Source organism: Diadema setosum, chromosome 16, assembly GCF_964275005.1.
Source record: "Diadema setosum chromosome 16, eeDiaSeto1, whole genome shotgun sequence".
Lineage (NCBI taxonomy): Eukaryota > Metazoa > Echinodermata > Echinoidea > Diadematoida > Diadematidae > Diadema > Diadema setosum.
The window spans coordinates 19,295,197-19,321,736 of NC_092700.1; the positions used below are offsets into that span (position 1 = coordinate 19,295,197).

Sequence of the window (26,540 nt, forward strand, 5' to 3'; positions counted from 1 at the left end):
CTTTCTTTCGTTGTGTGGGAGTCCTGGAGATACAGTTAAGATTCGAAGGGGATTCGAAATGAGTTTCTCGTTTCTGCTGTTGTTGTTGTTGTTGTTGTTGTTGTTGTTGTTGTTGTTGTTGTTGTTGTTGTTGTTGTTGTTTGTTATTGTTGTTTTCTATGAGCCTCCCACGTCATGGGGTGCTTCTTGATGTGGACCACGCAGGTCAAAGTGGGTCAAAGTTCACTAGCTCGACAGCAAACAATCACTCTGAACAATAACAGTCCAAGACGACATTACAATGCTTTCAAACAGGTTGATACGGGTGAGAGCGTGCTGGTATGCACCCTTTGATATTGACTACATCAGTAAATAATTCCATTTTTTTTTTTTATTATCTACGAAAATAATATTCTCGGCCGTAATACCTCCAGTATGCCCACGTTCTGTTATATCAATCATCCGAGGTGAAATTCGCAAATTGGGATAAAAATTCGGTACCCGCCCCCGTTCCGCCTCTGCAACAATCAAGGAACCACCATCTGAGATTTATCCGCTCCGACCTGTTAACTTTATGCCCCCTTGCTGTGTACTCGCTTCAAAGCACAATATGACAAAATTTTGACATGCACATGAATCATTGTCATCAAAATGTAATATTAGAATGGAATACAACCAATAACGTAGGTACAGAAAACAGAGAAAAACGCTTATCTTTTGATGTAAAATAATAGTTATACATGTATAAAACAAGAGGAAGAGATGAGAGATTGGAAAGAAAGAAAGATAGATAGATAGATAGATAGATAGATATATATACAGTGTAGATAGATCGATGGATGGATAGATAGATAGATAGATAGATAGAAGTTAGAAGTTAGAAGTTAGAATTATTTTTGACTCTGTCGACCCCCTCTCGGGGTATGTTTACAAACAAAGCAAAGAGTATATGTAAACAGTATGACAGACCAGTGAACACAATTCTCGTAGATTGTCAATAATGACACAAAAGATATAAGATGATATAGTGCATGAGAATACAGTCGTACAAACATGAGTAAAACGAAAAGAGAAGATGTATACACAGACAATCTACACGTAAGCAACAGTCTTTTACGAACTAAAAATGCATATATATGACATGGGATGGATACAGAGAGGAGTTACTGTGAACGTTCCACACACAATCGCACGTGCCCCTCTGAATTCACACACGCATTCCCTAAAAAGGGGTGCCCATTGCTTATTCATCCTGTGGTTTTTATGAGCCATCAATCTGAACGGATAGGATATTATTCATCAAACACCTCAGGGTTGGAGTTGAATGTGTGTATTATAGTCTGATAGTGGGGCCCGATGGGTGATAGAGATTACTACTGTTATTTTTTTTTTCTGTTTCCCTTGTTTCCTCTTTATGATTCAAAATCTGATAAATCTTCTGACCTCCTAAACCTTGACCTTTCTCGCCCAGCTCTCAACAAGCTTTGTCATACAGCTCTTGCTAATCACATTTTTCTTCAGTCAATTAATGTGTGCTCAATCGCTCGCACGTCAAAACCAGTGACTGATCTCGAGAAGGTGGAGACGAGTGGAATGAAACCGATGCTTACTTTTCGGTTCCTGACGAAAGAGGGCAGTGTGCTGTATATCAATACAGAGCCATTGATTCTCTGTCAGAGCCCTTGAACAGAAGTTGTAGCTAAAAAGCGCATTATACTACAAGTTTCATAATGAACAGTTTTATCGCAAAACGAGCATTCTTGCTAGGTTGAGATATATGTGATTAAAGCTGCTAAAAAAAAATAATAAGAAAGTTCAGATATTTTTAATCATAACTTCTAGAATATTCCTTGTTATGTCACAAGTGATGTATTTCATGTATTACTGGAATGGTTTAATTTTGCTTTATCTGATGATGGACTTCCTTTGAAAATGTTTAAGAATGGCGCTTAACTCATTTTGCAGTAAAACTCTTCATATTTACATACAGCATAAATTTTTGATACATGTATCACTTTCCCTGGTCAATAATGACATAACTTTTTTTTTTTCCCCAAGACATTAATTGCTGGCAATCTTTACCAGTTAAATTATCGGTAAAAGTCACAATTGATGAATTATTCATTGACGGATTTTTGGGCTCTAAAAGCTTTTCTTGAAAATCAATATCCTCAATGTATGGTATCTTTTTAACATTTCTAGAACCACAAGCATGCACACACACACACACACACAAATAAAACATGAACATTGTAATTTGTTGAACATAACTTTTTTTCTTCTAAATACTCTGTCTGTTGGTAAATTTCTTTCCATTTACTCACACATTCATAGATTGATAAGTTGACACACCATAAAAAACAAAATGGGTGAGCCATAAACACAAAACTTTCCACTATTACCGGTAAATATGAATATATTATATTGTACATATATTATGCATAGAGTCAATATCTTTCAAAGCACATAGTAATCGAACATAAAGAAACAGAAATTATGTACAGTATTTCATTTTATTATCACATTGGAATATTGCACTTTTTAAAATCTTTTTCATGCAATCCACAAATCTTTGATTCAATTATAATCTAAACATAATTACTTTATAAACATGCACACATACGTTCACAGACGAGATGATATAGTACGAGCAAGACTTCAATGAAGATTATTGTTTGAAGCAGTTCGGCCGCATTCGAGAGCTCAAAAGTGAACCAAAACAAACCGATCAAATGTATACTGTACTCTACTGTGCCAGACTGGGAGTGTTCGAGCACTTTGTGTAGAAAACATGCCTCATGAGTTATTTTAGAGGGGGTCACCCATTTTGTAGCAATATAGTCATTCACCTGGTGCACTTAGATGCCACGAACAAAGGGAAAGAACTTTTTGTACTATAACGTATGTTTGTGTTAAACATATTCTTCTCATACCAACTTCTGCTAGGGTTATGGTACGCTTTTGGAGCACATCAGAAAGTGGTCCACTTTTGGTTCACTATAGTACGGCACGGTACACTTTTGGAGCGTTCGAGCGTTCCTCTGGTATGGGTACGGTACAGTACCCTGTAGGAGAGCTCTTGAATGCACACTATGTTGCCTACCACTACAGTACAAGTGTACTCACAATGTGCATACGGAAACCATAGCATAATAAGCTTGACTACAATGACGTACCGTTTTCCATGAGGTAAATTCAGTGATCCCAAGTTTCCACTACTGTATTTAGCTGGTCTCTTTTTTTTTTTAAATACGTTTATGAGATAGTGTACATGTACCAGTTTCTAGTTGTAATGGTGGTCCTGATGACTTTCAATAGTTCATAATTACATGTAGTTCTCCCTTTACTTGGAAAGGTGTCAACACAATATTACTTGCAAAAGAGAGGACAACATAAACTCATTGCACAAAGATGGGCTGGCAGCTTTCACATAAAAAGATTGAAATGAAGAGTTTGTTTGCAAAAACCGATAAGTCCATTTTTGAGAATTTTGAAGTATGGTCTCTGTCATAAAGTACAAAATAATACCTTTCAAATGATATATTGGTCACTACACATGAAGGTATATTTTTAAAGTTATGGTCAAAAGAAGCAAAAATTTTCCTATTATTTTCTTTATTTTTCTTGACCTTTCATCGCAAATATCTCCATTTGGCACATATGGACTTATCGGTTTTTGCAAACAAACTCTTCAAATATTTCACGAAGTTTAGCCCGTTTATGCCCCCAGACACATTCTTTTTTTTCAACTTGCCGTGGCTTTTCATCAACATTTGGAGATCCACCCAAACTTGACCTAGTTGAAAAGTTAGCAACCACACTCAGGTGTAGCAATGTGCCCCTGTCCAACAAGGAAGCTATGGCGACACAATAGATGGGGGAATTAGGTAATCTCTGTTCACTGACAATCAGCACAGAAAGCACTCATGTGTACAAGTGTGTCAATTGGTGGACAAAGTGCAGTATGTGTTGAATCTAAATTTTCCCCGTAGAGGGACATTATAAACTGCCCACTATCACCTGGTAACATCTATTCACTTACTGACTGGTATTTAGCTAACAAATCATGATACATTACTTGTAAAACAATCCCCAAAATATATTCCCTGCATATCAATTTGTCTCAGCATTAAACATTCTGAACAAGGAAAGCAATCAGCATCATGAACTCTTGATGTATCTGCAGTATTCTGAGTCATAAAAGAGTTGCATTTTGTACAGTGGACTCCCATTATAAGGAAGTCCCCGGGACCGGCAATTTTCTTTTGTTATATCGAAATTTCAGTTTAACTGAACAAATAAACAATAAAGAACAAAGAGCGGATAATTTTGTGGCCTGAATTTTGACTTTGTTGTAACCACAATTTCGTTAAGTGCACGGTACTGGTTGCTTTTGTACACCTCACTTTCCAGACAGCATGTTGAGTCAGCTCATTCAAGTGATTACGTGGTATAGACCATGCAGGTTAGCAACACTCCTACATGTACAGAGACAGAGTCTCTACACTGTAAAATATTCATTCGATCACCTTTTCAACAAGACATGGATTCAACCAATTGCTTATCCCAAAGTGCCACATACACAAACAAATATGAGTGTAACTTACATCGTATATACCTGTATACACAGATACATACACATACACTACACACATCTAGACATAACGTATAGTCAACCTTGCTAAAGTCAACCTCACATAACTCAAATAACAGCCCAAGTCGAAGGTCTTTTCAAGTCCTCCTCTATATATTCTATTGATTTTAATTCCTCATAAGTTGAAGTTTCTTAAAGTCTAGGATATTTCTTCAGTCAAAATAGATTTGACTTGGGAGAGGTTGACTGCACATGTAATATCTCAAAGCCAATGGGTTAAACTCCGAGACAGTCTGGAAAGAAGTACAAATTCATTTTTCACTCACTCGACCTGAGGAGAAATTTGCATCCACATACAATCAATCCAAGACTTGCAAATTGTTCCTGTGACTGCTCAGCTCAAAGTGCTGATCTTTATAATACTAGAATCTCAAAATTGGCAACAGAGCAGCCTGACTCCACTCCACCAGTCTCTATCTTCAGACATAGTCCGATCTCATCGAGATGATACATACGGTAGTAGGTACTGATAAATTGCACTCTCTGGGATTTTGGTTTCATAGAAAGTTATGTGGTCGCCACAAGTCAGGACGATGACGTGCTGAGGGTCTCGACAAGCTTGGCGAAGTGGTCATCGATGGCCCTCATCTCTTTGACGTGCTCCACGTCTTCCTTGTCCCTCTCCTTGGAGAGTTCCTCCAGGAAGTAGGACCACTTCTCTTCACGGTAACGTCGCTGCTCCTCCAAAGTCTTGATCTGTTGGGAAGGAGATACACGCAGCCGCATGTTGTAGCTAAAACTATAGCTTCTGGGATGTGGTAAGTCTTGCTAGGTTTACTGCACAGGGAAACCCCATTGAAATGAGCTATTAAACAATGAGTTTCCAATCTTAGCAAGGTCAATTCAGCAGTTGCAATTTTCCATTGCTGTAGACAGATACATTCAGACAGTTACAAAATAAAGCATTTACAAGTATGATAAAAATGAGTGAGAAAATATCATAGTTACACACAAGTTGCATATCATATTGTGAGATAAAATTGACGGTTATGTTGATGTCTGTATAACAGGCTTTCCCTGTTATATGGAAGATGCCATCTGATAGTAAGATCTAGATGAACCCCAGTCTTTATCTGGAGATTGCAATCAGGAAGCACATTTCACACTATGATGTTCATTAAACAAAAATCTAATGATTTTGCTGCTTACATTAGTATCAACGCAAGACTAAGAAACATTCTGCCCTAAAAATTAAGCTTCATGGGTCGAATCCTCCTTGAATACATCAATCCCTTTCCCAATGATGCTGCAACACGTGAAATCTACTTTTTGTATCAGCGCAGCAGGTGATATAGGTGAAGTTCACATTACATATGTGTGCAGCAGGGATTATTGACAGCAATCAGTCTATTTGCTTTTATATCTAGTCTCCTTTGTGATAACTTACACCTGACTTGATATAGAAGGGTAATCTTTACCATGTGAAGAATTCCATAGTGTATCCTGTCATATGTTTATCATTAGAGATATCATTTCAGAGCCAAAAGGACTCAAATCTTCTTCAGTATCCCGACACTGTTTTGCTGGCAAGAGCATCCTGCTATCTTTGACTTAAGAAAATGAAATAATAAAGAAATACAAGAACTTACTTCCATGTGTTTCTCCTCATGTTTCTGTAAATTGCTGCATATTCTGTTTGCTGCCTCCACTGCAAAAACAATGGTTGAGAAATGCACACATTTAAGATATTAATTAGTAAACGGCATTGCTTCAGTTTCTTGTTTCATATTCCTTTTATAATGAAATGCTTCTTACTTATGCTACAAAATACATCATAGGTCAGTAAGGTGGCTTAATAGTCTATAGCACATAATATGCCTTCAATCAATGGCTCAATTTGAGTCAGTGTGAGTCTGGCTGAAGGATGTTGTGTGTTAAATCATGCCATCCCCTCTAGAATGAGGTAAAAAAAAAAAGAAAAGTCTGTTTCTTACAAAGGACAATGAAAGCATAAACAAGTGAGTACAACCTAGGAGTGCAATGACCTTCTCTCTTCATCCCCTCCGCTCCCACTGATCAGTTTGAGAGTCTGAAGTTTGACGACCACCAAAAAGACTCTACTCCACAACCAACAACTCCAACAACGCTCTGCATACCGGAACTAACCAATCTTGTCTCTGAAGAACTTACACTGGTCAAGCAGCACTGGAAGTTGGTCTTTCATTTTCTCCACACATTCAGGGGCGACCTTCTCATTCACCTCTTTCAGTTTGTCCAGGTCAGCCTTCAGCCTTTTCATCTCCCTGTCACTGCGCTTGGTCTGCAACAAATAAAGAAAAAAAAAAAAATCCCTTGAATTCAAAAGGTTTCAGAGGGCTTTTTTCACTCCTCCAAATTCTATTTTTGAACATGCTGACAATTCAGAGTTGCCAACATTCCTACTTCAATCCAGGGAGGGCAAGACTTGATACTACCTTTTACTTTAAGTGACGCGACAATGATATTTGTTAGCCCGATTAGGTCACTAATAAACATATCTTTTCTTAAAAAGTGGTGACCCAACATCTAATTTCTGGTGGCCCTGGGCAACCGGGCCACTGAATGTTGAGCCTTGGAGGGTGGAAAGAACAGTCAGGGAGAGACCTGTGTATTATGTGCATCCCACTATGCGATAACCATTCCTAAATCAACAGACAAAATCATTCGAATACCATTGAAATTTGATATTCTCTAAAAATAAAAAAATGACAAGACTTTAAAGGGATGGTATAGTTTTGGTTGAGGTGAGCATTCAGCCTTTAACTGTTTGTGAGATATAGAAACCACTTAATGAAATGTTGAAGAGCATGCAATTCTAACAGGAAGTGGCTTAGATATAGAACTAGAAATGTCGCTATGGCGACTGATATGCCTCCGCCATAATGCATGATTCTCCTAATAGGTCTAGATAGTACATGTGGACAATGTGAGATTACATTTTCACAAAACTGGCAAAATATTGAAATGACAAGTTTGTCACAAATGTGTTGAATGTTCACCTTCCTTGACCTTGGTTCAATTGGATGAATAAGAGACTGCATGTATTTGGGGATTTAAGGACTTTAACTTGACTTTGACCCATTCAAACATTTCTGCATTGAGTAATTTTCATGGTACAGGTATAGAGAAAAAGTGCAACTTCTGTACTGAATAGTAAATTGTTACCATGTTCATCTGGCCTTTGACCCTAAAATTCATAAGATAATCACTTTCAGGTAGAACATGCATAAATATGCAGTAAGTTTCACGATAAATTGAGCCACTTCCGAAATATGGAGGAAAAAGTTAGTTCAGCACTTTCACTTTATCTTTGACCTTTTGACCTTTGAGGCAAAAAAAAAGAAAAAAAAACTCTCCAGAGAATTTCTATTAGGTTACACATGCATACACCAAGTGTAAAAAAAAAATGATCCTGCTGGCATTGCATGAACATGAGGGAAATAGTAAAATTTTGAAGTGTTGCACTTGACCTTTGACCCCTGACCTTTGACCCCATGAACCCTACATTCTCTAGATAATCACTGCCAGTCAGTACATGTATATACTATGTTCCATGAAGATACCTTGAACAATTTTCCAATTTACAGAGAAAAAAAAAAAGAAGTTTTAATACTTTTACTCGACCTTTTGACCTTTGACCTTTGACCTCATGACCCAAACTTTCACCAGAGAATCTAAATTGGGTAATACATGTATACACTAAGTTTCAAGAAAATATCTTCAGGCATTGCATAGATATAGTGGAAATAGTGAAATTTTATGTATTTGACCTTGACCTTTTGACCTTTGACCTCGAGCATGTGCACCCAAAAGTTGATAGGCACAACTTCACCCCCTAATACACATACATGCCAAGTTTCATTAGGATACCTCAACAGCTTTTGATAGTTACCTTGTCCACAAAAATCATTACGGACGGACGGAAGGACGGACGGACAGACGGACGGACGGAAGGACGGACGGACAGACGGACGGACGGAAGGACGGACGGACGGACAACCCGAAAACATAATGCCTCCGGCACCACTTCGTGGCGGAGGCATAAAAAAACAAAACAAAGTAAAACAAAGCGATCCTAATAAGAGGTGGGTCCCACCTTTTATAATGATTGCTTTGTTTTGGATATGTCAGCCATTTCAAAGCAATTTTTATCAATAAACTTTTGATTTCTTTTAGAATAATATGCTCTTTCACAATTCATAGGAGGTTTTCCATTATCCCCAAAAAAAAACAAAAAAAAAAACAAAAAAAAAATCATCATTAAAAAAATGTTGGAAACCGAAGCTCCATCTCAACCAAAACTGTACCGTCCATTCAGGGAGCCTGCAGCAGGATCAGGGAGACTTGGAAGTTCTGTGCTACTTGTGTTCAAATTCATGCACCATGATACAATGAAAAACAAGATCAGTGTGAGAGTTAGAATACACTAGATGAACATTAGCTTGTGACATGCATATATCTGCTACACTCCAAACTTACAGAAGGAACTTATCACCATACCTCCCTGCATATCATAGAAACATGACTGTGAAAAGCAAAAATACTTTCTTTCCAACTCCTCTATCATCTCCACAAACCAAGTACATTGTATGAGCAATATCCATATTGCTATTCTCACTGATTTGAGATCTGGTGGTTGAATGCTACATTGACATTATGATGATGCAATCAATAATGCTGACATAGGATCAGGCTCCTATTAATATGCTAATCATAAGCAGGGACCTCAGACAGGCCCCGACAGGTTTAGTCAAAGATAGTGTTTTACTCATCGCAAGTAAGCGGCCTGTCTACCATCAACAACATAAAGCTCTTACTTACCTCAAATTCCTTGATGAAGTACTTGATTTCTCCTTGCACAACTGCTCTGTGGTCCAGCAGACGTGTATAGATTTCACCAATATCTACAGCCATATACAAATATACAATGTATGTATAAAACATGTCAAAGTACATATGAAATGACTGATAAAACTGGAAAATAGTGGCAGACTTTCTTGTAGATGTATATCTGATTGAATAAATTTATTAAAAGACAAACAAATGTTTAACCTTTACCTCTTTGGCAGTTGGTTTTTTTTTTTGGTTAGTTGTTTGATCATTATAATATTGATTTCGGTTAAACTACTTGAATTGTCTTGATGATAGCATGTTTACTAGTCAGAGGTTTAGTAGAACTTGGAGGAAGTTGGAGAGTACAGTGGAAACTCAGTATAACGAGATCCTTGGGCCCAAGACAATTTGCTCTTTACATCAGATATTTTGTAATATTGACAACAATACAAAACTTAACTCTACATCTTCGTTCGAATTCATTTAATTATCTTATTCATTGAAAATGAAAGTCTGAGTTTCAAAGACCAGCAAAGTTGGGATTGCATAGAGAATCTATAATATTTCAATGCAGTAAACAAAAATGCTTTATTCCCAGATAGGTTATAAAAGCGGCTATCCTGGGTTTTAGGGCCATAAAAGCATTTGTCGATTTGATGCAAAACCAAGCTCACTCGTACAGCACAAAAATCACTATGTGGGACCGAGAACACTACCCCATACTGCACTTGACTGCGGTAATGCGGGGGAAATTGAGGCTTACAAATACTGTGAAGAGAGGACGATCGTACCTTTAAGAGCATTCTCCACTGCCGAATCTTTTAAGATATTCATGATGTGTATCACCTAGCGGGTAAACGGTCACAGTAAGAGTATGACAGATGAAAAATTTAGTATTAACGGAGGAATCACCGATAACGGTGACACAATCAATGTTTACGTTCTCGATCCATCACACTGAACAACCATGCCCTGTGGTGGCGCTTGCATAAAAACAAGGGAAAGGCGGGGCTACGCCAGGGCCACATCACAGAAACGGGAGACACGTGTACCAAGTGTCCAATGAAATGCAGCCACGGCAAACACGTTCCAAATCGACTTCGGTCCGAGTTCAGTGTTTCGGGAAGGAATTAGAAGAGTCGATTTTACGAGTTTTCTCATTCGAACCACATTTCTAGAGAGAACCATGCGTGCATTTTTCGGTGAGTATTACATGAAATTCTATCCTGGCTGTTGCTTTACTTAAAGTTGAACGGTGATTATTTGCATGAGCCAATGACATCGTGTAACGTTAGGTGTATGTATTGTGTTCGAGTAGGGTAATGCATTGTGTAGGATCTACACGTATATCGAGGGCAACGCTCATCTCGGCTTCCCCGAGTCTCGCGGCAGCGTATCGCTGCAGCTGCTGTTGTTAGCCGCGCGATGGAGGCGCGGGGCGGGGGCCGGGGTGGGATACTGTCAGAATGGTTCCTGGACAACTCGACCGCGGGATAAGTCGTCCCTGGACAACTCGTCCCTACCCCTGGACAGCTCGACCGGGTCGAGTTGTCCAGGGGCGGGTTTGCGATTGGACAACTCGACCCAACTTTATTTGTGCCTGATTTTTACAGAATAAAACACATTTTTGTCATAATATTGACACAGGTAGTGGAATGATGTATGAAAAAAATGTTTCATCGCATTTTAAGGCAATTCCTGTTTATTTTCTGATGCTGCGAAGCAATATTTAACGGTATCTTCTCTGCTCTGAGAGTCTCGGTGACGGAGCTTTTTCTTGTGACGAAAGCTTGCATGGTAAGGTGAAATTTGTTGAGAAATTTCCATTAAATGCTTAACACCAGCAATAAAATATGGTATTTTACATAGGTACATGTGTTTTCTATCCTTGGTGACATTTTCATGAGCAGAGGAATCATTTTAGTGTGAAAAATGAAACAATTGTCTACAGTATGTCGAATCGTCTTCGTTCGTACTTGTTCGGTTTCCATATCGCGGGACGCGCGCCGCGCTGCTAGCTGAGAGGCTCGGCTCGGCGTGGCGTTCGCCCACTGGCCACCGGACCCCCTCCCACTTGCACCGATACCAGCACAACTTGTGACGACAGCCTGTTTTCCTTTAGATGCGAATAACCAACAATAAAATATAGTGTTTCATATAAATACATGTGTTTTCTATCCTTGGTGACATTTTTATAGGCAAATGAATCATTTCAGTAAGAAAAATGAAACAAATCCTATGTCGAATCGTCTTCGTTCGGTTTCCACACCGCGGCACGCTGCTCTCTAGAGTGGCGCACGCAACCACCGATACCGGCCCGCGGGCCCCCCGGGCTGTAGGGCTGGCAGTCGTGCAGCTCGATGGGTTTAGCGAGCTGTGTCGCTGCGTAGCTACGAAGTCGACCGTGATCTTTTCTTCGACATTTGAACTAAATTCCAGTCAATGAAACTATTTTCATACATTTCTCTTAACTTTGAACGATGTTATACTGACTAAATGGTTTGAAAAGTGTCTGAAATTTCACCGGCACTGTATTGATTCGTAAATAAGTCATCATCAACATGACAACCAGTCTTATCATGCAAGCCCAATAATTCTCCGCACTACCACTGCCAGTGCCATACACTTCCCACAAGCAATGGAGAACCCGACTCCATATTGATACAGTACTGTGGGGACCAGTACTGTACTGTCAACAAATAATGGGGGGAAAAACAGAGTGACAACAAAGGAAATAAAATTTTCACTCTTTTTCTTTTACTTTTTTTGTGTGATTGGTTTGTTTATTTCTGTTTTTGCCAAAAAAAAAAAGGAGAGTTGCTCTGCATGTCCTGCATTCATTAAAAAAAAAAAAAAAGAAAAGAAAAGAACAGGGTGTACATGAGGAACTGCTACTGGCTGTCTTAGCTTGTCTGAAAACTTCAAATGTATGTGTAATCCTCTATTTTTTTTTTCCTATGCACTTCTCTCTCGGTCTTTGCCGAAGATATTATTTTGGAGAAAAAAAAAGGCCTGTTACTTACACTACAGGTACTCTTCCTGTCCCCCACCCGTAGGTTTCCCAGACTCTGGAACAAATTACCTGACTCGGTAAGGGACTCGGCAGTTATCAATTCTCTCTCATCTTTCCTTCAACAGCTGAGAGGTTCATTTTAATGTAGTGTATTGATAACCACAGGTATGACATACATGCAATGTACATGTGTATGAGAATCTCTGTATCTTGACTTTGTTTGAAATACCCAAATGTGTCAAGTTACAGTTATATTTTTTCTCTGGGTTTCAGATTCTATATGTAAGACGTATATAACATTATCTGATTAGTAATTGTATATATTTTTTTTAATGTTCATGCCTTAATTCATGCTCACATTATCTAATATTATTTATGAATTTATGGCTCCAGGTATATAATATACATTGCAAAGTGGTGTATGTAATACCACACGAGGATTTTTCAAAGAAAGTGCTGGGTCATGGAGTCTCAGGGTAGTTTAAATGATAAAGTTTAAGTTTTGAAATTATTTTTATTTTTACTGTGTATCGAAGATGGTTTGGAGTATGTTGATGATACTTGCTGGCATCGTACACTTTGCTGTCTGCAGTGATTTTTTTTTTTTTTTTTTTTTTTTTTTTTTTAGGGGAGGGGCGGAGGTTTTGGGCCTTGGGATAGGGTTTGGGTGTAAAGAATTACATTATTAGTCAGTAGTGCAGTTAGAGGGGACATTTGTTGTTGTTGTCATGTACTCTGATAATACTTTTTGTACACTGGATTTTTTTCCTTTTTTACGGGAGGGGGTGGAATGAATACCCATTTGCCACAATGATATTTTTAGTTTGTACCATATGTAGAATAATCCTAATGGTGTACACGCTTCATTCAAAATTGTACTGTTTCTTTTCTTTTATGTTCAACTACTCCCTGATGTGCTTCCTTAAGTTGGTTGGAGAGGCCCAAGGGTCATAGTGATTTTGACTGCTTTTTTCCAACCCGGCTCCTTAGGGAAGCTCAACAGGTATCTAGATATTACAATTTTTTGTTGCCATGGCAATGCAGTTTCTCCCACTGATGGAAATGTGTCTTTCTCTTCTTCTGGCTAATGCAAACAGGACTCCACAGGCTGGGATATTCAGTTGCAGGTGCAAGGTGGTTAGCAGTGCATCAAAAAGGGACACCCCCCCCCCCCCCCCCATGGATTCCTTGTGCATTTTTGTTGTTGTTGGTCTCATCAGCAATGGCCAACACAATTGTAATTATGGTCATAATTAGATATTTCTATATGGCAACATAGCATACAAAACTGTGTTAACCCCATTCATTTCATTGCAAGAAAGTGTTTCTATGGGGCTGATAGTAACAAACTGGCAACCGATGATCAGGGCATAAAGGTGAATTCACCAAACTTTTCAGGTGACACTGATTAAATTGATGATGACTCGATCCCTTCACGCAGCAAATCGTCACTGCAAACCATTAGGGTCAGGGTAAATAAATAAATGCATAACACAGACAGATTAATGCAAAAGGGCTCGTACAACCAGAGACATTTCCTCCACCTTTTTTCAATGACTTTGATCTTCTGTTTTAATAATAATAATAATAGTAATATACAGTACATTTATAAGGGGCTTAATACGGATGTTTCTAAGCGCACAGTTTACCGGGAAAATTAATATTTAGACCAAAATAATACAAAAATATCCAAAAAGAAAAGATTCAGTGTATAAATGCGATGAGTAGGCCTACTGAAAAATCAAAATCAGTGTGCACCTCCATCGACCAACCCACAACATTGTAAAGGACTACTAGTATCTACTAAAAAGTTTTATCATGGATTCCTTGTGCATTTTTTTTGTTGTTGATGGTCTCATCAACAATGGTCAACACAATTCTATATCAAGGATCCCTTTATAATTTTGTCAGGTAACTGGACAAACGGGCTACAGTTGGACATTTTTTTTTGTGAAAGGTAACATAATAAATCGTATCAACCTTCCCCACCACCACCACCACCACCTCATCTCTCTTTCCAGGCTCTCTCTCTTGTATCTCTATCTCCCCTTCAAATCCCCCAGTCATATAAAGCAAACAGAATCAAAATTGGGTTAGAAATGGCGAAGGAGTAGCATTTTGAACATTTTGATCACACACGGATGCACAGACGGACGGACACACAGACACACACACGTACGGAGCCCGTTTCATAGTCCCCTGCTCGAACTCGTTCGGCGGGGACAAAAAGATACTGTGACATCATAACTTGACCAAAAATTTACCATCTATTTTCAGCCTTCTTATAGTTAGTTTTTAAGAGTACTGATAGTTTTTTAATTTCATTTGTAGAATTTCAACTACCTATATTGAACATTTTGTCCCATCTTGGTAATTTATCTTCAACCATGTTATCAAACTATAATATAGACCACTGGACTTGATTCTCATCAGATTGTGTTATGTTAGCAATTGTCTGTGAAAACAAACAACCATATAGGCCCTATGGGTTAGAAATGTGAAATTGCTCATGTTATAAAAAAGCTTGTGTGTTTGTCCTATAGGCATCATAAAATGAAATGTTTTCCTGGTTCTACAACATACTCCTATATGTACACACATTGGTTTTTTTAAGTGTAGCAAAAGAAAAAAAAAAAACCTGCTGAAAACTGCTTATCCATTTGTGGAGAGCCAGTGGAGTAAAATTGAGTCAAAAGGGGCCTGAGCTTTTGATCCTATAGCAGAATCTTTGTCAGAGACAAAATAACAAACAGGCAGGGAAAGCAATCATAATAGGACTTCACACATAAAGAATAGTCAGAGACTGGCTAAGGACACAGAACAAGGAAAACAAAAGGGGAGGGTAGGAAGTCATGGGCAAGGAGCCCAACAGGTTTAGGGAGGGGGATTAGAGTGGGAGATGGACAGACAAAAGGCTGAGGAGGGTCAGTGATGATCCAGATCCGAGGACCAAAGGGGGAAACCTTTGAAGGAACAGGATGAATAGGGAGGCAATATCAAACAAGATAAAGAACAACAGAGGGATAAAAAAGGAAAAGAGTGAAAGCATGGGGGGGGGGGGGGCTGAGCAAGCAACAAAATGAAAGTGAGTGTCAACCAACCAATGCAAGTTCTCAATCATATCAAAGCATAATGATAGTCATAATAACGGTCATAATGATAATGATAATAGGGGCCTAATAATGATAATGATAATGATATTGATAATAGAAATAAAAATGATAATAAAAAAAAAAATGTATTTAATTTGAAAAGGGAGGAAATACACAAAATCCCTGGGAGAGAAAATGCATTTTACGTTGATGCTGGCATGAATATGCATAGAAGTATAGAACCACATTTAATTTCATTTCATGGATCCTGACTATCTGGGCAGATCAGACTTCTCCCCTTTTGCTTTATATTCCACAATTTCTATCAAACTATAGTGACCACTTCATTCTGAAAGGTGTTTGCTTGTGTTGTTGCAACAATTTGTTCCAATCAAGTTGTACAAGACAATAGCAATGTATTAGTTGAAAATGTGACAAGAATTATTTGTGTTTCTGTCTTTATCAAGATAATGCAGTTTCTTGAAGGTATGGTGAAGGCTAATGAAGCCATAATAATGTAAAGCTATGTTCTTTTAAAAAATTAATTATGAATGTATTTTAATCTGTTTTCATAGTTTTTAAGCAAATATCTCAAAACTTTGGTACACATGATGACTGTGATATGCAAAAGTCCATGACACATCTTTGCAGTGTCCTGAATTGGTTGCTATGATAATGGCATAGCAAAAATAAAGGATGAAGCATGATTATTAAACCTTATCACAGGATACCCGTACCGGTCATTTTCATGAATTTTGCCACCATTGTTGGCCTCGATAAAAGACTGTTAAGACACAAGGTTTCCTTGACATGGTGATGGCCTGTTGTATTATGACTCGGAGAAAACCTCCCAAAGAGAAGGAAACTGGATGGAGGCAGGAGTACCTGAATACAAGGTAATCATCTTCAGTATATATACAGTAATACTTCATTTTGAGGTTTCATTCTGAGCAGAAATACTACCTGAAGCAAGAGGAATCATTCTGAAGGTTACAGCTCGTTATTCCAAAGGTTCGTTATTCGGAAGGCTCTTAGTCCTAAGATTCGTTACTCCAAAGGTTCTTTATTCCAAATTTCATTTTCGGATTAACGAATCTCAGGAATAACGAACCTTCGGAATAATGCCACAAATGTTCGGATTAACGAACCCTTTTTCATTTTCGGATTAAAGAACCTCTAGGTATAGGGAATTTGCATGTTTCAGATTAACCAACCTCTGGAATAGCGAACTTTGGGAATAACAAACAGCACCCCATTCTGAAGCTGGTACTAAAAAAAAAAAATAGAGTAGTTTGATCCACAAGACTTTGTAAAGGATGGTCCGTCGGTCAGTCCATTGCAAAGTCTTGTGGATCAAACTACCCTCATTTTTTTAGCAGTACATTGTAAACCTAAATCTTGGCAGGTGTAACCGCTAAATCACATGCAGATGTGCACGACACCTTTTCCTCCTTACTGATTGATGCATTGCCTTGATAATTGCAAAATTTATGAAAATCATGCATCTAAAGTTGTGGATTGAAATATATTCTCTCAATTGGCAATTCAGTTGTATGTATACAATCAGTAGGCCTATATTTTAATGTGTAGTTGTGCAAGACACTTTTGTGTGAGTGTCGAAAGATATCTTGCCACTGTAACAACATTTTTGTACATATTATAAATCCTTCAAAAGTGTAGAATTCTCAAACTATGCTGGTTTTCAAGAGATTCAAACAAAAATTGACTCAATATAAAGTTGTGCAAGATATATTAGTATACAAATGTATTCGAAGGTGGTTTCCATGATAAATGTAGGCCCTACATGGTGACCCAGGAAATTACAAAAGGACTTGCAGATCGCACTTCCCCAGTTTTTAAGTGATTAGACAAAAGTTTGATAGCACACACGTTGAGCTAAATGTAAAGCTGTGAATGCCCTTACATGCAAACTTGCATTCGGGAGGAGGGGGGGGGGGGGGGAGGTGGGGGCTTTATGCACTGCTAGACACCTTGCCCCTGCAACCGAATATCCCAGCTGTGGAGTCCTGTTTACATTATAACATTTTAATCAGCACTGGGGAGAAAGTGTGTTGCCATGGCAACAGCAAATTATGGCCCTTTAAATGGGGTAATGGACTAGCAAATAAGACTTGATATGCCATTTTTTCAATTAGAAATTACCAGATATATGGAACACATTGATATTCAAATTTGATTTGATATTCAAAGTGCAAGATACATTATTAAAGAGTAAAGTGTGGTGTCATGGTAACAGCACATTTTTGATGGCCTCAAAATCAGGAATGCCGTGCAGGGTCATGAAATTCTTTTCGAATTTGTGCACATTCAGTCAGTAGAAATAGTAATTATGAAAAATACATAATTTTTTTTTTTTAGGTCAAATAGGCTTTAATGGAAAATACCAGTATTTAAGTGGGGGTATAAATCATCTTGAGTGACATTTCTAGTTTTCGTTTATACTCCCTTCTTTGAAGTGCTATTCAGCAAAATTTGAGGTTGTTCTATCTAGATACCAGATAAGTAGACAGATGAGCTCACATCAAACTGGGACATAAAATAAGACAAGATGGTATTAAAAATGCACCTTTGTTTATGCCCTGATAAATAAAATGTGATGAAAATTAGTCATGTCCAGACCAGAAATATGTTGTGAAGAAAGGTGTGACATTGTTTTCTGTGATGAAACTAAGGGTTAGAGAGAACTGGATGGTTTGATGGACTTTAACGTGGCCTTAGGATAATGTTACACCATAACTAATGTGTAGTGAAGTGTCTGTAACATCAAACAGTTTTCGCAGATTATATCTTTAGCAAAGACAGAGATAATTTTAAGTACCGTACCATACAGAAATATTTCTATTATGACCATAATTCTATTTTAAGAAAAATCTAATACCTTTGAGTTTGACAGAGAGAGGCAATGTAACCTGTACCATACATATAGGTAACAAAATGAAATTAAGAATTATACATTTCTGTTTTTCTGACACAACTCTGTCCAGGGTATTAGAATGATGTTCTACGCAGGCCTGGGATGCCCCCCCCCCCCCTTTCATTCCCCCTTTTTTTCTTAAAAAGGATTAGTTCAGATCATATCATCAAATTCAGAGAAGCACTGTCAGAAATTACTGGTAAATATAACTTACAAGTGTTTAAGTGTAAGTAACAGGCATTTTTTCCCCAAAAATAATATCTTCTGCAAAGACCGAGAGAAGTGCATAGGGAAAAAAAATAGAGGATTAATACACATACATTTGAAGTTTTCAGACAAGCTAAGACAGCCAGTACCTCATGTACACCCTTTTCTTTTCCTTTTCTTTTTTTTTTATAATAAATGCAGGACATGCAGAGCAACTCTCCTTTTTTTGGCAAAAACAGAAATAAACAAACCAACCACACAAAAAAAAAGTAAAAGAAAAAGAGTGAAAATTTTATTTCCTTTGTTGTCACTCTGTTTTTTTTTTCCCCCATTATTTGTTGACAGTACAGTACTGGTCCCCACAGTACTGTATCAATATGGAGTCAGGTTCTCCATTGCTTGTGGGAAGTGTATGGCAGCCGGCAGTGGTACTGCGGAGAATTATTGGGCTTGCATGATAAGACTGGTTGTCATGTTGATGATGACTTACTTACGAATCAATACAGTGTCGGTGAAATTTCAGACACTTTTCAAACCATTTAGTCAGTATAACATCGTTCAAAGTTAAGAGAAATGTATGAAATAGTTTCATTGACTGGAATTTAGATCACGGTCGACTTCGTAGCTACGCAGCAACACGGCTCGCTCCACCCATCGAGCTGCACGCCTGCCAGCCCTACAGCCTGGGGGCCCGCGGGCCGGTATCGGTGGTTGCGTGTGCCACTCTCGAGAGCAGCGTGCCGCGGTGTGGAAACCGAACGAAGACGATTCGACATAGGATTTGTTTCATTTTTCTTACTGAAATGATTCATTTGCCCATAAAAATGTCACCAAGGATAGAAAACACATGTACTTATATGAAACACTATATTTTATTGTTGGTTATTCGCATCTAAAGGAAATTTCTCAACAAATTTCACCTTACCAAACAGGCTGTCGTCACAGGTTGTGCTGGTATCGGTGCACGTGGGAGGGGGTCCGGTGGCCAGTGGGCGAGCGCCACGCCGAGACGAGCCTCTCAGCTAGCAGCGCGCCGCGCGTCCCGCGATATGGAAACCGAACAAGTACGAACGAAGACGATTCGACATACTGTAGACAATTGTTTCATTTTTCATACTAAAATGATTCCTCTGCTCATGAAAATGTCACCAAGGATAGAAAACACATGTACCTATGTAAAATACCATATTTTATTGCTGGTGTTAAGCATTTAATGGAAATTTCTCAACAAATTTCACCTTACCATGCAAGCTTTCGTCACAAGAAAAAGCTCCGTCACCGAGACTCTCAGAGCAGAGAAGATACCGTTAAATATTGCTTCGCAGCATCAGAAAATAAAAAGGAATTGCCTTAAAATGCGATAAAACATTTTTCATACATCATTCCACTAACCTATGTCAATATTATGACAAAAATGTGTTTCATTCTGTAAAAATCAGGCACAAATAAAGTTGGGTCGAGTTGTCCAATCGCAAACCCGCCCCTGGACAACTCGACCCGGTCGAGCTGTCCAGGGGTAGGGACGAGTTGTCCAGGGACGACTTATCCCGCGGTCGAGTTGTCCAACCCCCTTTCCCCCTGTCAGAATGTAGCCCTTTAGCTTGAGCCAAGCGCCTGCGTCTGTGCAATGCAGTGACGGTCGAGTAGTTCAAATTCAAACTCAAGGAAGTCAATAATCTTAATTATCACGGCTACACAGCTGTAACGTCTTCTCCCTTGAAATGCTGAATCGAGTAGGGTGCCTACCTTAGTTCGGGAAACCCACTCACAAGGGGGGCCCCTCCTTATAAGTAACCCGTCCCCCTTATAAGTAACCCCGTCCCCCTTATAAGTAACCCCTGCTGCACCCCTTATAAGGAGTCTCCACACTTTTTTGCAATGCAACGCGAAAATGAAAGGACTGCGGCAATTCTCTTGATTATGTCCATAAAGCTTCACAAGTTTCCTAGTTACTCACGAAATTTGAGCAAAATCGGTTCGAGGCATCATATCTAAAATCATGGATTTAAATGTGATGTCAAACGACCCATGCGAATGCTGAAATGCGAGCGATTACTGGCGTGAGTGTCGCCAGGCGCTGGCGCGGCGGCGCGGCAATGCTTGAGTGCAGACGTGGCGACTGAGTACGGAGACTTTCGTTCATTCAGGTGGCTTTCAGCTATAAAGCCACCTGAATGAACGAAAGTCTGCACTCAAGCATTGCCGTGCCGCCGCGCCTGGCGACACTCACGCCAGTAATCGCTCGCATTTCAGCATTCGCATGGGTCGTTTGACATCACATTTAAATCCATGATTTTAGGTATGATGCCTCGAACCGATTTTGCTCAAATTTCGTGAGTAACTAGGAAACTTGTGAAGCTTTATGGACATAATCAAGCGAATTGCCGCAGTCCTTTCATTTTCGCGTTGCATTGCAAAAAAGCGTGGAGACTCCTTATAAGGGGTGCCCCGGGGGTTACTTATAAGGGAGACGGGGTTACTTATAAGGGGGACGGGTTACTTATAAGGAGGGGCCCCCCTTGTGAGTGGGTTTCCCGAGCTGACCTACGCATTTTACACATTGTAATGTAGACCTAATGAAAAGAGTAACGTGTTAGATCTAAGTTAAACATGGATGGTAAACAGAATGTTGTTAGAATAGATATTGATGTCACTCTATATTATGTTATTAAGTTAGCGTGGATGTGTCTTCTTGGACATTTTGCTGATGTGACTAAACCATACAGATACAGATGTGCATAAACAAGATCACACCACACACTGCTAACTAGATCTAGGCCTACACATATCTGCTCCTTATGTAAATTTATAGAGGTCTACTACTAACTGTTATGAAAGGGTCAAACTGCGAGCTGCTGCGCAGTACTAAAATGACTTCCCAATCAACTCACGACAGATTTAAATAAACAACAAATCAAGAAGCAATCTGAGTGAAAGGCATTTTCATATGCGTTTTGATCAGTGGATATTGAAGCACGTTTCAAATATGGAAAATGGATAAACGCAGCCTTGGACTCCGGAGAGCTGAGGCTGGTCCTAAGCTAAGGCCATGCCAGAGGTAGAGGACAGAGTTTTGTGAGTTAAATCCAGGTGACTTGTCTGAAAGAAGAAGAAGAAGAAGAGGAAGAAGAAGAAGACAGGAAAAAAAAAAACAACAACAACAAAAAACTACTACCCTACCCATGTGAAAGGCCTAGCCACACCCTAGCCTTTTGTCAAGGCCCTCTTGCTGAAATGGGCGAGCGAAGCGAGCCCAGCTGAGCGCGACAGTGCGAGGGCCTTTTGCATACTTGCCAACATTTTGAGATCCTGAAGAGGTAGATTTTGCGAGGGAGCGAAGCAACCAAGCCCGAGCGCTTGCGCGCGAGGGGGGTGGGGGGGGGGGAGGGTGTGGGAGGGGGTGTCCCCCCCCCCCTCCCACGGTGTGGAATTTTTTTGTTTTTCAATATCAAAATATGAGATTTGGTGCATGCTTTTTAACCTTTTTAAAGGGTTCTTGGTATTGATAAAAAACATATAATCCATGTAAATCTATGAACTATTTTGTAGACCATGCATATAAAAATAAAATCAGACATATTGGTAAATAATTTTTGTAGGCTAAGCATATGTGAAAAAGTAATCAAACATATTGGCAAATAATTTATCCCCTTATAGTGTACTTTCTATTGTGGAGCTAGTTTGATGAATAAGACATAATGTTGCCCTCACCGAATCTAAATTAATTAGCAGATGACCTGGCTGTGAGATTCCTGTACGTGGCAGATTTTGCTCTCTTCTGCAGTGTTTGGGAGGGTTTCCATTCCTAGCATTCACTCTTGCAGAACGTGAGCTACCAAAACATTACTATTATGCGTGGTTCGAGTTACACGTACACGTGTACAGTAAGTCTTGCACGCACGTAGATATGATAGAGACTAGTGCGCCACTGCAGTGTGCATACATGTGTGCATATTAGAAGGCTGAATACGGCGTTTTTGAGGAACGAGTTCCTTGAAATTATTATTAGTATTCTAATTACTAGCTTATTTTAGGGAATCAATGCAAAATGAAGGGAGAATATAACTTCCATTTCATTTTATGGTATAGGTTTGCTACAAAATCGGTAGATCAGAAGAGAAAATCGGTAGCCGGTCAAAACCTCTAAAAAGCGGTAGTCTACCGCCAAAAGCGGTAGAGTTGGCAAGTATGCTTTTGAGATCTGCTTCACACATTATTATTCATGACACGTGAACCCTACTGAATATTCATATTAAAAGTAAAGGGTTTTGGTCGACCAATGGAATGGCGCGCTCCCCTCATCTTCATACTCGGTCTTGGTGTTGTCATGCCTGTTCAAATGCATCACTGACCTCCCGTGGAGGTCTGTGGCATGCATTCGCTGTATTAAAATCGTGTTTGAGCAGATACGCTGATTGGTCGACTTTTGCTCCCGAAATTGGGAAGCAAAAGTTGGTAATTCAAAGGGCTAACAAAAGGATGCGAAGCAGATCTCAAAAGGCCCATGTCGCGCTACCCCACTCAGCCGGGCTCTCTTCACCATACAGCGAGAGGGCCTTTACAAAAGGCTATAGCCACCCTTGCTAGTTGGGCAAGACTTCCTTATGTCCCCCTCAGCCACCCGCATTATCTCCCATGCCCACCGCTTGCCAAATCAAATGTGTGTGAGTGAGTGCATGCATCCTTGCGTAACCTAACAAGGTTAGGGTAGAGTGAAGTAGTATGGCATAATGGGGGGGGGGGGGGGGGAAGGACATGGAAGTCTTTCCCATAATTGTACTTAGCAAAGTTACCAGCATGTAAGCAAGAACAGCAAGGTTGGATTCAAGGATGCTTACCTACAATGTAGATCGCTTCATGATTAGCTGGCATTGATCAATGGCGATGTGCGATTCATATCAAAATAAACTTTGTATAACTTTGAGTATCAAAGCCATGAGGTATGCTCTAGTTCCTCCTTCACAGTTCCACGCAAGTTTTGGTGTCTCAATGTTTTGCACGAGAGTGCAGTTGACTGACATAAAGTTTGGTCTAGATTGAGATTAGTCCAATCGTATCCATACAAAAGCACTTCAACTAGCTACTGTAAAAAGATTGTAAAATTCACTTCTGTTTGATTTCTAATGCCCAGTGTCAACATGAAGTGCATCAGCATGACCTTAATATCTCTGCATTTTTCTGCCACATCCCATAAGCTACGGCTTGTATAGAGGACACTGAGGTTCTGAATGTGATTTATCTGTTATTTATTTATTAATGTTGTTAATTTTCTTCTTTCCGTTAGTTCTGCTGGTGGCTGGAGCAGCCTCCGTCCTCTCCAGTCCGAGTGATGATGTCATAGAATTGACGGCTTCAAACTTCAAAACAGAGGTCATAAACAGCGATGATGTGTGGATGGTGGAATTCTATGCCCCATGGTAAGAATGTGTCATTTTATGGTATATGTGGTTTCTGATGTGTGCCTGGATAGGGTTCATTATTTGTTCTTGTTGTTTCTTTCTTCAACTCCTCAGTCCTCAAAAGGTCAACAACATTTTTCAGTTAAACAATTATCACTGATTTAGAGGGCACTTTGCTCTCCATTTAAGTTGTTTCTGTTTATGAGTTGCTAAGGGGGACTACTCAAGAATTGAGGCTATCACATAGAATTTAATCATCTTTGTTGGTGCAGATGGCTGCTGGCAGAGGGGCACATAAGTTTTGGTATAACTTTAAGCCCACTTCCAAGATATGATTTCCAAGGTATGCAATTTTACAAGTTTGACCAATCCCGCAGCATTTTCCCTAGTTGTTGATATTGGCTGCTGACATATTTTCAGATTTGATTGAATCACAAGAGTATAGAACTACTGTACTTATTTTTTTCATTAGACTATCATTTGTCGTACCTAATATACTTCTTTCTCTCCAATCCCCCCCCCCCACCCCGCGATCTTTGTTCCTCTGTGTATTAGGTGTGGTCATTGCAAAGCATTAGCCCCGGAGTGGAGAAAAGCTGCAGCAGCCTTGAAGGTAGGCTAGAGCTTTGCCTATCATGAAATGTCTCCTTCCATTTTTTTTTTTTTTTTTAAAGACAGTGCAATTAGAAGTTAGTGCTGCTGCTGCCAATCAGCTATAAAATTTGAGATCTTTTAGCATACACAAACAATTATTAGTTCATGCTGATCAGACAGTTGTATTGAGGGTTCAGAAATTTTAGCAGTAGTTAGTGTGAAGTGATGATTCCTAGCAATGTGTATTGTTCACTTGTCTGTGTGTTTATTTTTTATTTTTTGAAATGTGTACCTCCTCACTTTTGTTTTGTTCAGTCTTTCTCTTTTATTTTGTTTTAAGACATTCAGTCTTCCAGGCCTAAGTCAAACATATAGATGATATACATCCATTTTGGATCAACCATGTAATGTAAAAATCTCTTTGCTTGTGAATACAACTTCAGAGCACAGTTTAGTGAAAAAATAAAGAAAATATTTAATGAATGATCTTAGAAATGAACTAAATGATCTAGATAATCTAAATGATCTTAGAAATGATCTAAATGATCTAAATGATCTAAATAATCTAAATGATCTGAAATATCTACCTGGTAAATGATCTAGATAATCTAAATCTAAATGGTCTAAATAATCTAAATGATCAAACAATGCAATGTACAGGTTGTAAGTGTGCAGTTGTTATTATCATATATAGTCATTACCGTCGACATTCCTGTGTTCTTTTGACAGGGAATTGTTAAGGTTGGTGCCGTAGACATGGACATCCATGCCTCTGTTGGGAGTCCCTATAATGTCAAGGGATTTCCCACCATTAAAGTCTTTGGTGCCGACAAGGACAGCCCAAGTGATTACCAAGGTAACTTGTGATTTTTTTGCTTCAACTGACCAGAAAAGAAAACTGCTGATCTAAGGCTTGAGAGTTAAACACAAATCATATAGATGAGAATGGCAATTTTAGTATCTGATGAATTCATGGCACAAATTTCATATTTATGCGATGAAAGCACGGATTTGACAGGAAATATCACACAGCATAATTTACAAGGTGTATCACCATCAATTGTAGATAAATGGTCAAGAGAGCCATGTTAACAAGGGTTTTTGTTAACCCGTTGAGGACGAGTCCCGACTATACTTGGGCAGGTGTCTATGGGAAATGCATGTTGTAGCGAAATGAAACGTTCTTCAACGGGTTAAAAGCAAGATGTGAATATGCATTGTATCATGTACCGTGTGCATCAGAGAGAATACAGAGCAAAGGGTGAACTGAAGTCACAATATTACAATATGTGACCTTGCATCACAAAAAGTCACCAGACATGGATTTTTAGCTCACCTGAGCCAAAGGCTCAAGTGAGCTATTGCGATCACCCTTCGTCCGGCGTCCGTCGTGCGTCGTCCGTCGTGCGTCGTCCGGCGTCCGGCGTCCGGCGTCCGTCGTGCGTAAACTTTTTACATTTTCATCTTCTTCTTGAAAACCCCAAGACCAATTTTTATCAAACTTGGCAGGTAGCATCCCTAGGGGGTTAGGATCTCAATTTATCAAAATGGGCACCATGCCCCACCCAGAGGGCCCCAGAGGGCCCCCAATCCCCCCAAATTAAGGAATCTTAAAAAATTTCGGCCCTTATTGTACATTTTCATCTTCTACTTGAGAAGAAATTTTAGTAGAGCTGTGAATAATTTAGATTAGTGACTGCGTGAAAGGTGAACTTGCGATACTCAGGTGAGCGCTACAATGTAGACCCGCGGGTCTCTTGTTAGTTATGGGCAGATTGATGTATAACTCAATTTAAATGGACTCTCCCAACCCAACTACAGATGCAATTACTAGAAAGAAAGCATGTATACTCTG

General features: G+C 39.2%; 2 protein-coding genes across 2 annotated transcripts in view; one reads left to right on the forward strand and one right to left on the reverse strand.

The window, feature by feature from the left end:
- Positions 1 to 3,697: 3,697 nt before the first annotated feature.
- LOC140239938 (biogenesis of lysosome-related organelles complex 1 subunit 5-like) lies at positions 3,698 to 10,496 on the reverse strand. The gene is made up of 5 exons (XM_072319754.1): positions 10,237 to 10,496; positions 9,434 to 9,516; positions 6,764 to 6,893; positions 6,223 to 6,281; positions 3,698 to 5,329 (listed from the first exon to the last, which is right to left on the reverse strand). The coding sequence occupies exons 1-5, from the start codon at positions 10,277 to 10,279 to the stop codon at positions 5,159 to 5,161; spliced, it is 486 nt and encodes a 161-aa protein (XP_072175855.1). The 5' UTR covers positions 10,280 to 10,496; the 3' UTR covers positions 3,698 to 5,158.
- Positions 10,490 to 26,540, forward strand: part of LOC140239937 (protein disulfide-isomerase A6 homolog) — a 37,306-nt gene continuing 21,255 nt past the window's right edge. Inside the window, exons 1-4 of the mRNA XM_072319753.1 lie at positions 10,490 to 10,647; positions 23,977 to 24,109; positions 24,647 to 24,704; positions 25,415 to 25,541. Of these exons, the coding sequence (XP_072175854.1) occupies positions 10,632 to 10,647; positions 23,977 to 24,109; positions 24,647 to 24,704; positions 25,415 to 25,541 (334 nt within the window). The 5' untranslated portion in view covers positions 10,490 to 10,631. The remainder of the gene's footprint in view (positions 10,648 to 23,976; positions 24,110 to 24,646; positions 24,705 to 25,414; positions 25,542 to 26,540) is intronic.

Excerpts from the sequence above, each read along its gene's own strand:
- LOC140239938 (XM_072319754.1), bottom strand. The coding sequence starts at position 10,279 with ATGAATATCTTAAAAGATTCGGCAGTGGAGAATGCTCTTAAAG. Across the intron at positions 9,517-10,236 it reads AGTGGAGAATGCTCTTAAAG|ATATTGGTGAAATCTATACA; the intron begins GTACGATCGTCC and ends ATATGGCTGTAG. Across the intron at positions 6,282-6,763 it reads TCCAGTGCTGCTTGACCAGT|TGGAGGCAGCAAACAGAATA; the intron begins GTAAGTTCTTCA and ends TTGTTTTTGCAG.